This window comes from Oncorhynchus kisutch, unplaced genomic scaffold (assembly GCF_002021735.2).
Source record: "Oncorhynchus kisutch isolate 150728-3 unplaced genomic scaffold, Okis_V2 scaffold508, whole genome shotgun sequence".
NCBI lineage: Eukaryota > Metazoa > Chordata > Actinopteri > Salmoniformes > Salmonidae > Oncorhynchus > Oncorhynchus kisutch.
In genome coordinates this window covers 72011-85741 of record NW_022262453.1, presented here as the reverse complement: position 1 = coordinate 85741, position 13731 = coordinate 72011, and the positions used below count along the sequence as shown (strand labels likewise).

The following is a 13731-nucleotide window of genomic DNA, read 5'->3' as shown; positions in this document are numbered from 1 at the left end:
GAGAGAGAGAGAGAGAGAGAGAGAGAGAGAGACAGAGGGACCGAACTAGAGAGAGAGGAGAGAGAGAGAGAGGAGGAGAGAGAGGAGAGAGAGAGGAGAGAGAGAGAGAGGAGAGGAGAGGAGAGACCCGTGAGAGAGAGAGAAGCGAGAGAGAGAGATAGAGAGAGAGAGAGAGAGAGAGAGAGAGAGATGAAGAGAGGAGAGAAAGAGAGAGAAAGAGAGGGAGAGCGCGAGAGAGCAGTCACTGGGGTTATCAACTGGGGCTGGGACCCCAACACATCACCAACCTCTGCTTGCCACAGATATGATGGGTCACATAGTCTGTGAGGGCTGTGGCCATCTTGACGTCAGCTCCTATACCACACCAGCTGCTCTCTGCTGCTCTCAGTCTAGGGGCCAGGCTGGGCTGGGCTGTGATGTGTCTGTAACTATATATAGTACCTGTCTAGGGGCACAGGCTGGGCTGTCCTGTGATGTGTCAGTAACTTATATATCAGTACCTGTCTAGGGGCCAGGCTGGGTGCTTGTGATGTGTTCTGTAACTATATAATGTCGCTGGTCTAGGGGCCGGGCTGGCTGGGCTGGGATGTGTCTGTAACTATATAGATACCATGTCTAGGGGCCAGGCTGGGCTGTGATGTGTCTGTAACTATATATAGTCGCTGTCTAGGGGCCAGGCTGGGCTGGGCTGTGATGTGTCTGTAACTATATATATTAGCTGTCTAGGGGCCAGGCTGGGCTGTGATGTGTCTGTAACTATATATAGTACCTGCCCAGGGGCCAGGCTGGGATGTAATGTGTCTGATACTATCTATAGTACCTGTCTAGGGGCCAGGCTGGACTATGATGTGTCTGATACTATCTATAGTACCTGTCTAGGGGCCAGGCTGGGCTGGGATGTGTCTGTAACTATATATAGTAGCTGTCTAGGGGCCAGGCTGGGCTGGGATGTGTCTGTAACTATATATAGTCGCTGTCTAGGGGCCAGGCTGGGCTGGGCTGTGATGTGTCTGTAACTATATATAGTCGCTGTCTAGGGGCCAGGCTGGGCTGGGCTGGGATGTGTCTGTAACTATATATATTACCTGTCTAGGGGCCAGGCTGGGCTGTGATGTGATGTGTCTGTAACTATATATAGTAGGTGTCTAGGGGCCAGGCTGGGCTGTGATGTGTCTGATACTATATATAGTAGCTGTCTAGGGGCCAGGCTGGGCTGTGATGTGTCTGTAACTATATATAGTACCTGTCCAGGGGCCAGGCTGGGCTGTGATGTGTCTGTAACTATATATAGTAGCTGTCTAGGGGCCAGGCTGGGCTGGGCTGTGATGTGTCTGTAACTATATATAGTAGCTGTCTAGGGGCCAGGCTGGGCTGGGCTGTGATGTGTCTGTAACTATATATAGTAGCTGTCTAGGGGCCAGGCTGGGCTGTGATGTGGCCAGGATCTCTTTCAGCATCAATCAGCTCTGAGTAGCTCAATGTGTCGTGTAACTGACTGTTGGATTGTGTTAGTAAACCAAGCTAGGGACTGGGGGGGGGGGGGGGGAATCATGGGCTGTGTGTGTGTGTGTGTGTGTGTGTGTGTGTGTGTGTGTGTGTGTGTGTGTGTGTGTGTGTGTGTGTGTGTGTGTGTGTGTGTGTGTGTGTGTGTGTGTGTTGTGTGTGTGTGTGTGTGTGTGTGTGGTGTGTGTGTGTGTGTACAAGGTCTTCATTCAAACTCAGTGAGATCTTGAAGAATGGGGCAATTTACGGGTTGAGAAAAACTGGGTTCCTCAGGGCCACCTTGTCATGTCCCATCTCCAGGGTTCCTCTTCCTCAGGGCCACCTTGTCATGTCCCATCTCCAGGGTTCCTCTTCCTCTGGGCCACCTCGTCATGTCCCATCTCCAGGGTTCCTCTTCCTCTGGGCCACCTTGTGTACTACAACCCCAAGATAACTAATAAAACGCAGCTAGATACACCTACTGTACTACAACTACAACCTCTTATCCTCCTCATGCAAAGCCCTATGGCAATGCTCCTCCTGTAAAGCCCTATGGTAATGCTACTCCTGTAAAGCCCTATGGTAATACTCCTCCTGTAAAGCCCTATGGTAATGCTCCTCCTGTAAAGCCCTATGGTAATGCTCCTCCTGTAAAGCCCTATGGTAATACACCTCCTTTAAAGCCCTATGGCAATGCTCCTCCTGTATAGCCCTGTGGCAATGCTCCTCCTGTATAGCCCTGTGGCAATGCTCCTCCTGTAAAGCCCTATGGCAATGCTCCTCCTGTAAAGCCCTATGGCTCCGCTGTGTCTCCTGTAAAGCCCTATGGTAATACACCTCCTTTAAAGCCCTATGGCAATGCTCCTCCTGTAAAGCCCTATGGCAATGCTCCTCCTGTAAAGCCCTATGGCTCCGCTGTGTCTCCTGTAAAGCCCTATGGTAATACACCTCCTTTAAAGCCCTATGGCAATGCTCCTCCTGTAAAGCCCTATGGCAATGCTCCTCCTGTAAAGCCCTATGGCTCCGCTGTGTCTCCTGTAAAGCCCTATGGTAATACACCTCCTTTAAAGCCCTATGGCAATGCTCCTCCTGTATAGCCCTGTGGCAATGCTCCTCCTGTAAAGCCCTATGGTAATGCTCCTCCTGTAAAGCCCTATGGTAATACTCCTCCTGTTAGGCCCTGTGGAAATTCTCCTCCTGTAAAGCCCTATGGTAATGCTCCTCCTGTAAAGCCCTATGGTAATACTCCTCCTGTAAAGCCCTGTGGCAATGCTCCTCCTGTAAAGCCCTATGGCAATGCTCCTCCTGTAAAGCCCTATGGTAATGCTCCTCCTGTAAAGCCCTATGGTAATACTCCTCCTGTAAAGCCCTGTGGCAATGCTCCTCCTGTAAAGCCCTATGGTAATGCTCCTCCTGTAAAGCCCTATGGCTCCGCTGTGTCTCCTGTAAAGCCCTATGGTAATACACCTCCTTTAAAGCCCTATGGCAATGCTCCTCCTGTATAGCCCTGTGGTAATGCTCCTCCTGTAAAGCCCTATGGCAATCCTCCTCCTGTAAAGCCCTATGGCTCCGCTGTGTCTCCTGTAAAGCCCTATGGTAATACACCTCCTTTAAAGCCCTATGGCAATGCTCCTCCTGTATAGCCCTATGGCAATCCTCCTCCTGTAAAGCCCTATGGCTCCGCTGTGTCTCCTGTAAAGCCCTATGGTAATACACCTCCTTTAAAGCCCTATGGCAATGCTCCTCCTGTATAGCCCTGTGGCAATGCTCCTCCTGTAAAGCCCTATGGTAATGCTCCTCCTGTAAAGCCCTATGGTAATACTCCTCCTGTTAAGCCCTGTGGAAATGCTCCTCCTGTAAAGCCCTATGGTAATTCTCCTCCTGTAAAGCCCTATGGTAATACTCCTCCTGTAAAGCCCTGTGGCAATGCTCCTCCTGTAAAGCCCTATGGTAATGCTCCTCCTGTAAAGCCCTGTGGTAATGCTCCTCCTGTAAAGCCCTATGGTAATCCTCCTCCTGTAAAGCCCTATGGTAATCCTCCTCCTGTAAAGCCCTGTGGCAATTCTCCTCCTGTAAAGCCCTGTGGCAATTCTCCTCCTGTAAAGCCCTATGGTAATGCTCCTCCTGTAAAGCCCTATGGTAATCCTCCTCCTGTAAAGCCCTATGGTAATACTCATCCTGTAAAGCCCTATGGCAATGCTCCTCCTGTAAAGCCCTATGGCAATGCTCCTCCTGTAAAGCCCTATGGTTAATCCTCCTCCTGTAAAGCCCTATGGTAATAATCCTCCTCCTGTAAAGCCCTATCCTCCTCCTGTAAAGCCCTATGGTAATGCTCCTCCTGTAAAGCCCTATCCTCCTCCTGTAAAGCCCTATGGTAATGCTCCTCCTGTAAAGCCCTATCCTCCTCTTGTAAAGCCCTATGGTAATTATCCTCCTGTAAAGCCCTATGGTAATGCTCCTCCTGTAAAGCCCTATGGTAATACTCATCCTGTAAAGCCCTATGGCAATCCTCCTCCTGTAAAGCCCTATGGCAATCCTCCTCCTGTAAAGCCCTATGGTAATCCTCCTCCTGTAAAGCCCAATCCTCCTCCTGTAAAGCCCTATCCTCCTCCTGTAAAGCCCTATGATCCTCCTGTAAAGCCCTATCCTCCTCCTGTAAAGCCCTATCCTCCTCCTGTAAAGCCCTATGGTAATGCTCCTCCTGTAAAGCCCTATGGTAATGCTCCTCCTGTAAAGCCCTATGGTAATACTGCTCCTGTAAAGCCCTGTGGCAATACTCATCCTGTAAAGCCCTGTGGCAATGCTCCTCCTGTAAAGCCCTATGGCAATGCTCCTCCTGTAAATCCCTATTGTAATGCTCCTCCTGTAAAGCCCTATGGTAATAATCCTCCTGTAAAGCCCTATGGTAATACTCATCCTGTAAAGCCCTATGGTAATGCTCCTCCTGTAAAGCCCTATGGCAATGCTCCTCCTGTAAAGCCCTATGGTAATCCTCCTCCTGTAAAGCCCTATGGTAATGCTCCTCCTGTAAAGCCCTATCCTCCTCCTGTAAAGCCCTATGGTAATGCTCCTCCTGTAAAGCCCTATGGTAATTCTCCTCCTGTAAAGCCCTATGGTAATCCTCCTCCTGTAAATCCCAATCCTGCTCCTGTAAAGCCCTATGATCCTCCTGTAAAGCCCTATCCTCCTCCTGTAAAGCCCTATCCTCCTCCTGTAAAGCCCTATGGTAAATCTCCTCCTGTAAAGCCCTATGGTAATGTTCCTCCTGTAAAGCCCTATGGTAATGCTCCTCCTGTAAAGCCCTATGGTAATCATCCTCATGTAAAGCCCTATCCTCTCCTGTAAAGCCCTATGCTCCTCCTGTAAAGCCCTATCCTCCTCCTGTAAAGCCATATGGTAATGCTCCTCCTGTAAAGCCCTATGGTAATCCTCCTCCTGTAAAGCCCTATCCTCCTCCTGTAAAAGCCCTATGGTTCCGCTGTGTCTCCTGTAAAGCCCTATCCTCCTCCTGTAAAGCCCTATGCTCCTCCTGTAAAGCCCTATCCTCCTCCTGTAAAGCCCTATGCTCCTCCTGTAAAGCCCTATCCACCTCCTGTAAAGCCCTATCCTCCTCCTGTAAAGCCCTATCCTCCTCCTGTAAAGCCCTACCCTCCTCCTGTAAAGCCCTATCCTCCTCCTGTAAAGCCCTATGGTAATCCTCATCCTGTAAAGCCCTATGGTAAATCTCCCCCTGTAAAGCCCTATCCTCCTCCTGTAAAGCCCTATCCTCCTCCTGTAAAGCCCTACCCTCCTCCTGTAACGCCCTAATCTCCTCCTGTAAAGCCCTATCCTCCTCCTGTAAAGCCCTATGGTAATCCTCATCCTGTAAAGCCCTATGGTAATCCTCATCCTGTAAAGCCCTATCCTCCTCCTGTAAAGCCCAAATTCCTCCTGTAAAGCCCTATGGCTCTGCTGTGTCTCCTGTAAATACTGTTGTATTATCCATCCAGATTATATTACTGAAATCAGAAAAAAAATACCTTTGTTTATTTTATGTTTGACTTCAAACTATTTACCCCCTTTTTCTGTTTGTTGGCATCATTCTCTTCAGTTGGAAGTTACCACATGATTTATTCGGGGGTGCTTCACTTATTTTTACGCCTCTTCCTGTCTTTTGTGTGGTGCCATTTCCCCCCCCCCCCAAAGGATTTCTCAATGACCTCCTCTCCTTTTGATACTCGTCATTTGGTGCTCAAGCAGGCATGTTCAAGTCCCAAATGACACCCTATCCCCTGTATAGGGCCCCCTGGTCTAAAGTAGTGCACTACATAGGGGATAGGGTGCCAAATGGGATGCATCCATAGTCCTGTGTTATAAATGTCTACACCTGTGTTATAAATGCCAAGGCAAGGAGCCTTAATCCTTCAAGGGAGAGTTCCTCTCTCTTCTCTTCTCTTCTCTTCTCTTCTCTTCTCTTCTCTTCTCTTCTCTTCTCTTCTCTTCTCTTCTCTTCTCTTCTCTTCTCTTCTCTTCTCTCTCTTCTCTCTCTTCTCTTCTCTTCTCTTCTCTTCTCTTCTCTTCTCTCTCTTCTCTTCTCTCTCTTCTCTTCTCTCTCTTCTCTTCTCTCTCTCTCTTCTCTCCTCCGTTCAGGTGCTTGTCATTTATCTTGGTTAATATCAGGCGCTGGATGCAGCTGGGTACAACAGATCGTTATCTCTGAAATCAGGCAAGATGAGGAGAGGAGAAGGAGAGGAGGAGGAGGAGGAGGAGGGAGGAGGAGGAGGAGAGGAGGAGGAGAGTAGGAGGAGAGGAGGAGAGGAGGAGGAGAGTAGTAGTAGGAGGAGGAGAGGAGGAGGAGAGGAGGAGGAGAGTAGGAGGAGGAGAGGAGTAGGAGGAGGAGAGGAGGAGGAGGAGGAGGAGAGTAGGAGTAGGAGGAGGAGAGGAGGAGGAGAGGAGGAGGAGGAGGAGGAGGAGGAGGAGGAGAGTAGGAGGAGGAGGAGGAGAGGAGGAGGAGAGGAGGATGAGGAGGAGGAGAGGAGGAGAGGAGGAGGAGGATAGGAGGAGGAGGAGAGGAGGAGGGGAGGAGGAGGGGAGGAGGAGGAGAGGAGGAGAGGAGCAGTGGAGGAGGAGGAGAGGAGGAGGACAGGAGAGTGATGGTTTTGGGTGGTGATTAATTAAGGTGTGATGGTGGTGTGAGGGTGGGGGGGTGATGATGTGGGGGAATGGTAGGGGGTGATGGTAGTGATTGGGGGTAGGTGATGGTTGGGGGGTAGATGGTGATGGAGAGGGTTGGGGTGATGGTTGGGTGGGGAGAGGGTGGGGGTGATGGCGGGTGGGGGGGTGGGGGAGAGGGTGGGGTGATGTCGGGTGGGGGGGTGAGGGAGAGGGTGGGGTGATGGTTGGGTGGGTGGGTGGGGTGATGGTTGGGTGGGGGGGGGTGGGGAGAGGGTGGGGTGGGGTGATGGCGGGTGGGGGGGTGGGGGAGAGTGTGGAGTGAATGCGGGTGGGGGGGGGGGGGGTTGACTAACTTTATGTAAGACAAGAGTCCTTTTGTTTTAGCAGTCTGAAGGCCCCCGTATTATTTTCCCAGGGTATCTCCCAAATTGCACCCTATTCCCTATGTAGTGCACTACTTTTGACCAGAGCCCTATGGCACCCTATTCCCTATATAGTGCACTAGTTTGTATAGAGTCCTATGGCACCCTATTCCCTATATAGTGCACTACTTTTGACCAGAACCCTATGGGTCCTGGTGCACTATATAGGGAATTAGGGCACCATTTGGGTGGTAGACAGAGTTAACGGGGGGGACCCAGGAGCAGGCCTGTAATTGGCCTATTTAGCCTGTTTAGCATGTGAATTGAGACCTAGTGAAGCATGTCTAACTCTGTTGTGAGAGCCCCAGTGACTGGAATTCAAATTAAGGCAAACACTTTCTCTACTTGATCAACTACACTAATTAGTTCAGTTGCTGGGAAGTTTGAACACGTATATCCATTTTGGGGGGAAAAATATTTTCTTGTGCTCGTACCAATCTCTCGTCCACTGCTCTCCTCTCGTCGTCGCCCAGCAGGAACATTCTAATCCATCTTCTGCTAGTTTCTTTCTTTCGTAAAAATTAACGAACCTACACGCACTTATTGTCGGTGAATAATTGAACTTGATTAGGAGAACAATGTTAGTGGAGCAGAGTTTAATCAGGATGATGGCTGCTTGGGATAAGTGGACTATATTCACAGGGAGTTGAGGTCAGACACTAGTTTTTCAGTACCAGATTCTGATCTTTCTGGTGGATAACGTCCTGATATGGACACTACCTTGTTGTTTCCGTTATCAAGGTATTTTTGATTTTTTAAATGTTGTAGTTAGTTATTAAATAAGTAGATTGAAATGAAAACTTTATTTACAATTTTTTTGGGGTTAATTTTGTTTATTAGAGTTGAGATTCAAGATTTGAAGTCAAATGTTTAGGTCAGCATGTGCTGAAACTTAATTTTATTGATTCCATACAACCTTGTGAATATTTGAATTATCTTCGGATAGTTTGTCGTGTAACAATAATGTTTTATTTCTCCTGTTATTTTAACGCCTGTCTGTTGATGTTTTTAACATTCTGACTGTGAATTGTTAATCCTTCTGTGTAGTGTGTTAAACAAAGACGCTACTTGTTCAACATGTAACTTCATGTCTCTACATTTTGTTGTCGACGACTGTGTGTGAAGATTGTAGTTTTCTGAGCCGCTCACTTCATCCACCTCAACCTGACTTCACACTGGAGTTCACCGCGGGGGGGTACTTTACGCTTAGCGGCTTGCGTGTCTCTGTCCTGTGTTTCCTGTACGTTAACGTCTCTCTGTCCTGTGTGTTACAGCCGAGCCTCCTGGGAGGAGAAATGGGCAGCCCTGGGGCGGTGTCGCCCACCAAGCCTGGATCACAGTATTACCAGCACTACAACAACAACCCTCGCCGGAGACCACTGCACAGCGACAACATGGGTGAGTTCAGACCCCGACCCTCACATCACTTCGTCAGGCTCTCAGCTCCCGACCCTCACACCACTCCACCAGGCTCTCAGCTTCCGACCCTCACAACATCCCGTCAGGCTCTCAGACCCCGACCCTCACACCACTCCACCAGGTTCTCAGCTCCCGACCCTCATACCACTCCACCAGGCTCTCAGCTCCCGACCCTCACACCACTCCACCAGGTTCTCAGTTCCCGACCCTCACTCCACTCCACCAGGCTCTCAATTCCCGACCCTCACACCACTCTGTCAGGCTTTCAGACCCCGACCATCACACCACTCCCCCAGGCTCTCAGCTCCCGACCATCACACCACTCCACCAGGCTCTCAGCTCCCGACCATCACACCACTCCCCCAGGCTCTCAGACCCCGACCATCACACCACTCCCCCAGGCTCTCAGCTCCCGACCATCACACCACTCCACCAGGCTCTCAGCTCCCGATCATCACACCACTCCACCAGGCTCTCAGCTCCTGCTCTTTTCTTCCTCATCCTCGTTCTCCTCCTCCTCCTCCTCTTCTTCCTCCTCCTCTTCCACCGCCTATTCCACCTCCTCCTCTTCCCCTTTCTTCTTCCTCCTCTTCTTCCTCCCACTGCCCTATCCCTCCTACCTCTCTCGCTGTGGTCTCGCTGGACGTGCGTTCGTGAGGGCCGTTGAACAGGCCTAAAGAGACATTTGCTTCTGTATATGTCATGTCACCATCCGTCTTTACACAGGAGAACGGTGTTGGGTCATGATGTGATGTCCGTGTAACAAGAACAACTTTTTACGCAGTTTCAGTTTCACAAAAAGGGACTTTACTTAAGTATAGATATCTTTACAATAAATGTAATATCAGAACTGAGTCTATTTTAATATCAAAGCTGTTTCAAAATAAATAAATGTATTGATCATGTTGTGTGTTCAATTTTACATGTCTTTTTTTAATTAATATCATCCATTCTAAGTATGCACAGTCAGTCAGACTTCTTGGAAAAGTCAAAAGCTTCCGTGTGACATTGTTTGGGTGGAAGACCTGAAAGAGGAAACTGTAAATAAATTGACGATAAATATCATGCCTTGCAGTGGAGGCTTTAAGAGGTGTCGGCCCCCAGTTAGGACTGTTATGGTGACCGTATTACCACCGCACCGGCAGTCACGCGTCATGACAGCAGTGAAATTCCACGTGACCGTTGAGTCACAGTAACTAGGCTTCTCCAAAACTTTGCTCTGATGCTGCTGATGGTTATTAGTAGTCTACCGAACTTGCTAACGGCCTGGTACTCAGCACTCTATTGTCTCTCTAATCACTCTGACATCAATGCAAATGCAATGGACAATCCAATCACACCGTTAATGAGAGCCCTGGCATCCAGAGTTTGACTGGAATAGGATCACCTGTTGGGCAGCGAGAGCCAGCTCCTCATAGATGGTTGATGCATGGAATGAAGATAAGTGTTCCAATTAGCCTATGTTGCGCTACATCTCTATAGAATATGCAATTGCGTGAGAAAACAGGGTTGTGATGGCCTCTATTAAAAAGAGGAGGATCTCAATTGATTTCTCAGCTTTCCTAATATTAAGCACATTGCTTCGCTTTACCACTGGGGTAGCCTACCCGGGCGGCATGAAAATGAACCGCGGGAAAAGCGTCCTCCATTCACTATTCAAGTGCTTGTTTCCCCTTCCCCTGTGCCGACAGGTGCATGATAATGGCCCATTATAAATCAAAACTTTCACACAAATATGATTTAGTATATGTAAAGACAAGATTAAATTGAGTATAGTCTACTGGGTCGCATGCATGCATCAGCCCATAGGCTTATATGGATGAGCCAGTCACACTTCATATGCAATGTAAACTATGGGATGGTAGCTAGCTAAGTGCACCGACGCCATGCACACAACACTAAATACTTCCTCCAAGTTAGCTAACCACTGTAACTAGTGTTGACATTATAATGACATCACAATGGATTAGCTAGTGTTGACATTATAATGGCATCACAATGGATTAGCTAGTGTTGACATTATAATGACATCACAATGGATTAGCTAGTTTCCATTAAACAGCTGCCTGTGTTAGCTGGCGATGTTAGTGCAGTGTCCTTAGCTAGCTAGCTATATATTTTGTGCTAGCTAGTGAATATGCTAGATAAACATTTGGCAATGGGCTGGCATTGGCAGTATGGGATTATGGAAAGGGAATTAAATAGTTTCTTCATTATCTTGCTAGGTAGTTGTGGCCATCTGGCTAGTATCAACAAGGGCATTCTACAAAATATCAACATTAGCACAGATAGCTTGGAATCTAGACCATGAGCAATATGCATAGATAGGTATTGCCAAACAATGCTACTGCCACCTTCTGGTTTGGAGTATTTTAACAAGGCTGAACGGCTGACGTCTTCCAAGGTCTTTGCTGTGTGAACAAAAACAAGAGATTGACTGACTCTGTTCAGAGGTGCTAAGTACTGTCGGCAGGCAAACGTTTGACAATCCTACTGGATCTGAGCTTTAAAGTGGCCAAATATCTCTAAGCATGACCTACATATTTTAAAGAGGATCACAGCTCTTTTGTAATGCTATATCTATGTCTCAACTCTTAAAATTAAGCACATTAATCTACTTTAGAACCGGTGTGGTTTACCTGGCATATTAAAAACACAACCGCTTCCTGCATTCACTATTCGAGTGCAGGCTACAGATTACATGTTTTTTTTCCACACATGTAGGCTATATGTAAAGACCAGTTTAAATTGAAAATAGTTTAATGAGTGAGAATATTGTCTAGTGCTTGTCAACATGTGAATGAGAGACTGATGAAGTGTGTGCAGCCTGCGTAAGAAACAGAGCACAGCGCAAGCCTCTCGTTAGACTTTTTTCAAATCATCATTAAGTCGCATCATGGAGCCTTAGAATGTATTACAAATCAAAACAAATAGCCTAAGGTTTGTATCATAACTAAAAGTTGCATAAATAACTCTAAATTAAGCAAATTATCACTATGCTAAACGCTGAACAAAGAATAGCCACGTGCACACTCCCTCGGAAATCGTTTCGGAAACAATATCCTTTCTATTTTATTCAGCAATGTTCAATTGTATTCTTCTAACTATTAAAATCATATTAAATGATGGGAATTATAATATAATAATCTTGTCTGTTAAATGAACTAGTGTAGCCCACAGCCATTTGGCTTAGCCAGATCAGCAGGACTATTCTGTTCTTCTGAAATACATTTTCTTCATATCATAATGTTTCTTTAGACCTGTCTAAAATAAACAATGGATTTATTGTGATGGTTTAGTCTATATTAAATGGGTTTATTAGACTTTTTAAATGAAAATGCAGATGTTCCTAAGGTCTGCATCAGTGTCTTGTAGGCCGAGTGGGAAGCCAGGAGATGCTAAATGTGTTTATGTTAATTACCGTAGTTAACGGCAGATATTTCCTTAACAATCACCAGCTGACAAAATGTCCCCCCCCCCCAATATGAAGGGAATTATTTTGTGTTGTGGATAGCTATATTTGTAGTTTACTTGATTGTATGTTGTCATGCTAAGGCTTCCTTCTTTATTTAGCCAGGCCCAATAAGCTATATTATTTTGTGAAGTGGCTTGTTAAGTTATTGATTGTTTAGTCTTGATCAATGAATGTATATTTCCAATAGAAAAACAGATTATCAATAAAAATGTGACACTGAACTGTTTTTAATTCTTGTGTATTTCAGAGGTTCAGACAAAGAAAGTTCGGAAAGTTCCCCCCGGTTTGCCTTCCTCAGTAAGTCAAATTTTATTTGGATTTTAATGCTGTTTTAAACTGTGGCTTGAAATAATTGTACACAAACACTTTTTTGTTTTGTTTTACCCCAATGAGATTCTCTATTTTTCTGATCAACAAGGATCATGAATTGTTTACTATACACTGGCGTCCGAAATGATTGACACCATTGATCAAGAGCAGCAATAATGACTGTAGAAAATAAATCATTCAAATACTGAGCTATATTGTACGCTCAAAAAAATAAATAAAGGGAAATTATAGTATTTTAATACTAATACTAATTGCTCAGAGAAAGAGAGTTTATTTAAGGGTCAGAATTAATTCAGGATGATCCGTAACCATGGTAGCATCCACATGAATGTAGGAGTGTTTAGAACCATGTTCTATTCTCATTTACAATAAAAGTGACTCCAAAATGACACAATACATTATTTACCCTTCATTTCTATTGGGCACAAAATGATCTGAAACACAAACAAAACTAACAACAAATGCATCCAACATGTTTGTAGAGTCACAAGCTCTATGTAATCATTGCCTTCTTGGAATATGAGGTGAAATACTAAACTTTTGACTACTTTGATTTATTTTATGTATACAAATCTTGTATTATGTGTATTTAGTGAATCATTTTGACCCCTACCTTTCTTTTAAATATAAAATATTATTATGATTTATTTTTTGTGTGTGTGTGTGTGTGTGTGTGTGTGTGTGTGTGTGTGTGTGTGTGTGTGTGTGTGTGTGTGTGTGTGTGTGTGTGTGTGTGTGTGTGTGTGTGTGTGTGTGTGTGTGTGTGTGCGTATTTTATTTATTTGTATACAAGCATTATTCCTCATCATTATCAAGGGTGTCAATAATTTCAGACCAGGCTGTATATTACATAGACTGTATTTTGCAATATACATTAAATATATAATCAATTTTATTTATTTATTTATTTTACCTTTATTTAACCAGGTAGGCAAGTTGAGAACAAGTTCTCATTTACAATTGCGACCTGGCCAAGATAAAGCAAAGCAGTTCGACAGATAAAACGACACAGAGTTACACATGGAGTAAAACAAACATACAGTCAATAATGCAGTATAAACAAGTCTATATACAATGTGAGCAAATGAGGTGAGAAGGGAGGTAAAGGCAAAAAAGGCCATGATGGCAAAGTAAATACAATATAGCAAGTAAAATACTGGAATGGTAGTTTTGCAATGGAAAAAAATAATGGGGTGCAAAGGAGCAAAATAAATAAATAAATTAAAATTAAATACAGTTGGGAAAGAGGTAGTTGTTTGGGCTAAATTATAGGTGGGCTAAATTATAGGTATTGTATTAGACATTAATTGTATTAATTGTATTAGACATTCTAAGGGCATTGGTTTCTTTGCGCTGATTAAAAAATACTCCTCTGAAAGGACACCCCAACGACATTTAGAAAACATTTGACTTTGTAGAAACAGCAATGGTATTATTTACGGAGGTCCA

The 13731-nt window shown here is 45.6% G+C and overlaps 1 protein-coding gene across 1 annotated transcript in view; it reads left to right on the top strand.

Moving 5' to 3' along the window:
- LOC116360830 (transcription factor 4-like) overlaps nucleotides 1-12849 on the top strand; it is a gene marked incomplete at its 5' end in the record, with an annotated part of 20906 nt that extends 8057 nt beyond the window's left edge. Inside the window, 2 exons of the mRNA XM_031815722.1 lie at nucleotides 8333-8456; nucleotides 12200-12849. Of these exons, the coding sequence (XP_031671582.1) occupies nucleotides 8333-8456; nucleotides 12200-12276 (201 nt within the window). The remainder of the gene's footprint in view (nucleotides 1-8332; nucleotides 8457-12199) is intronic.
- Between the last annotated feature and the right edge of the window lie 882 nt (nucleotides 12850-13731).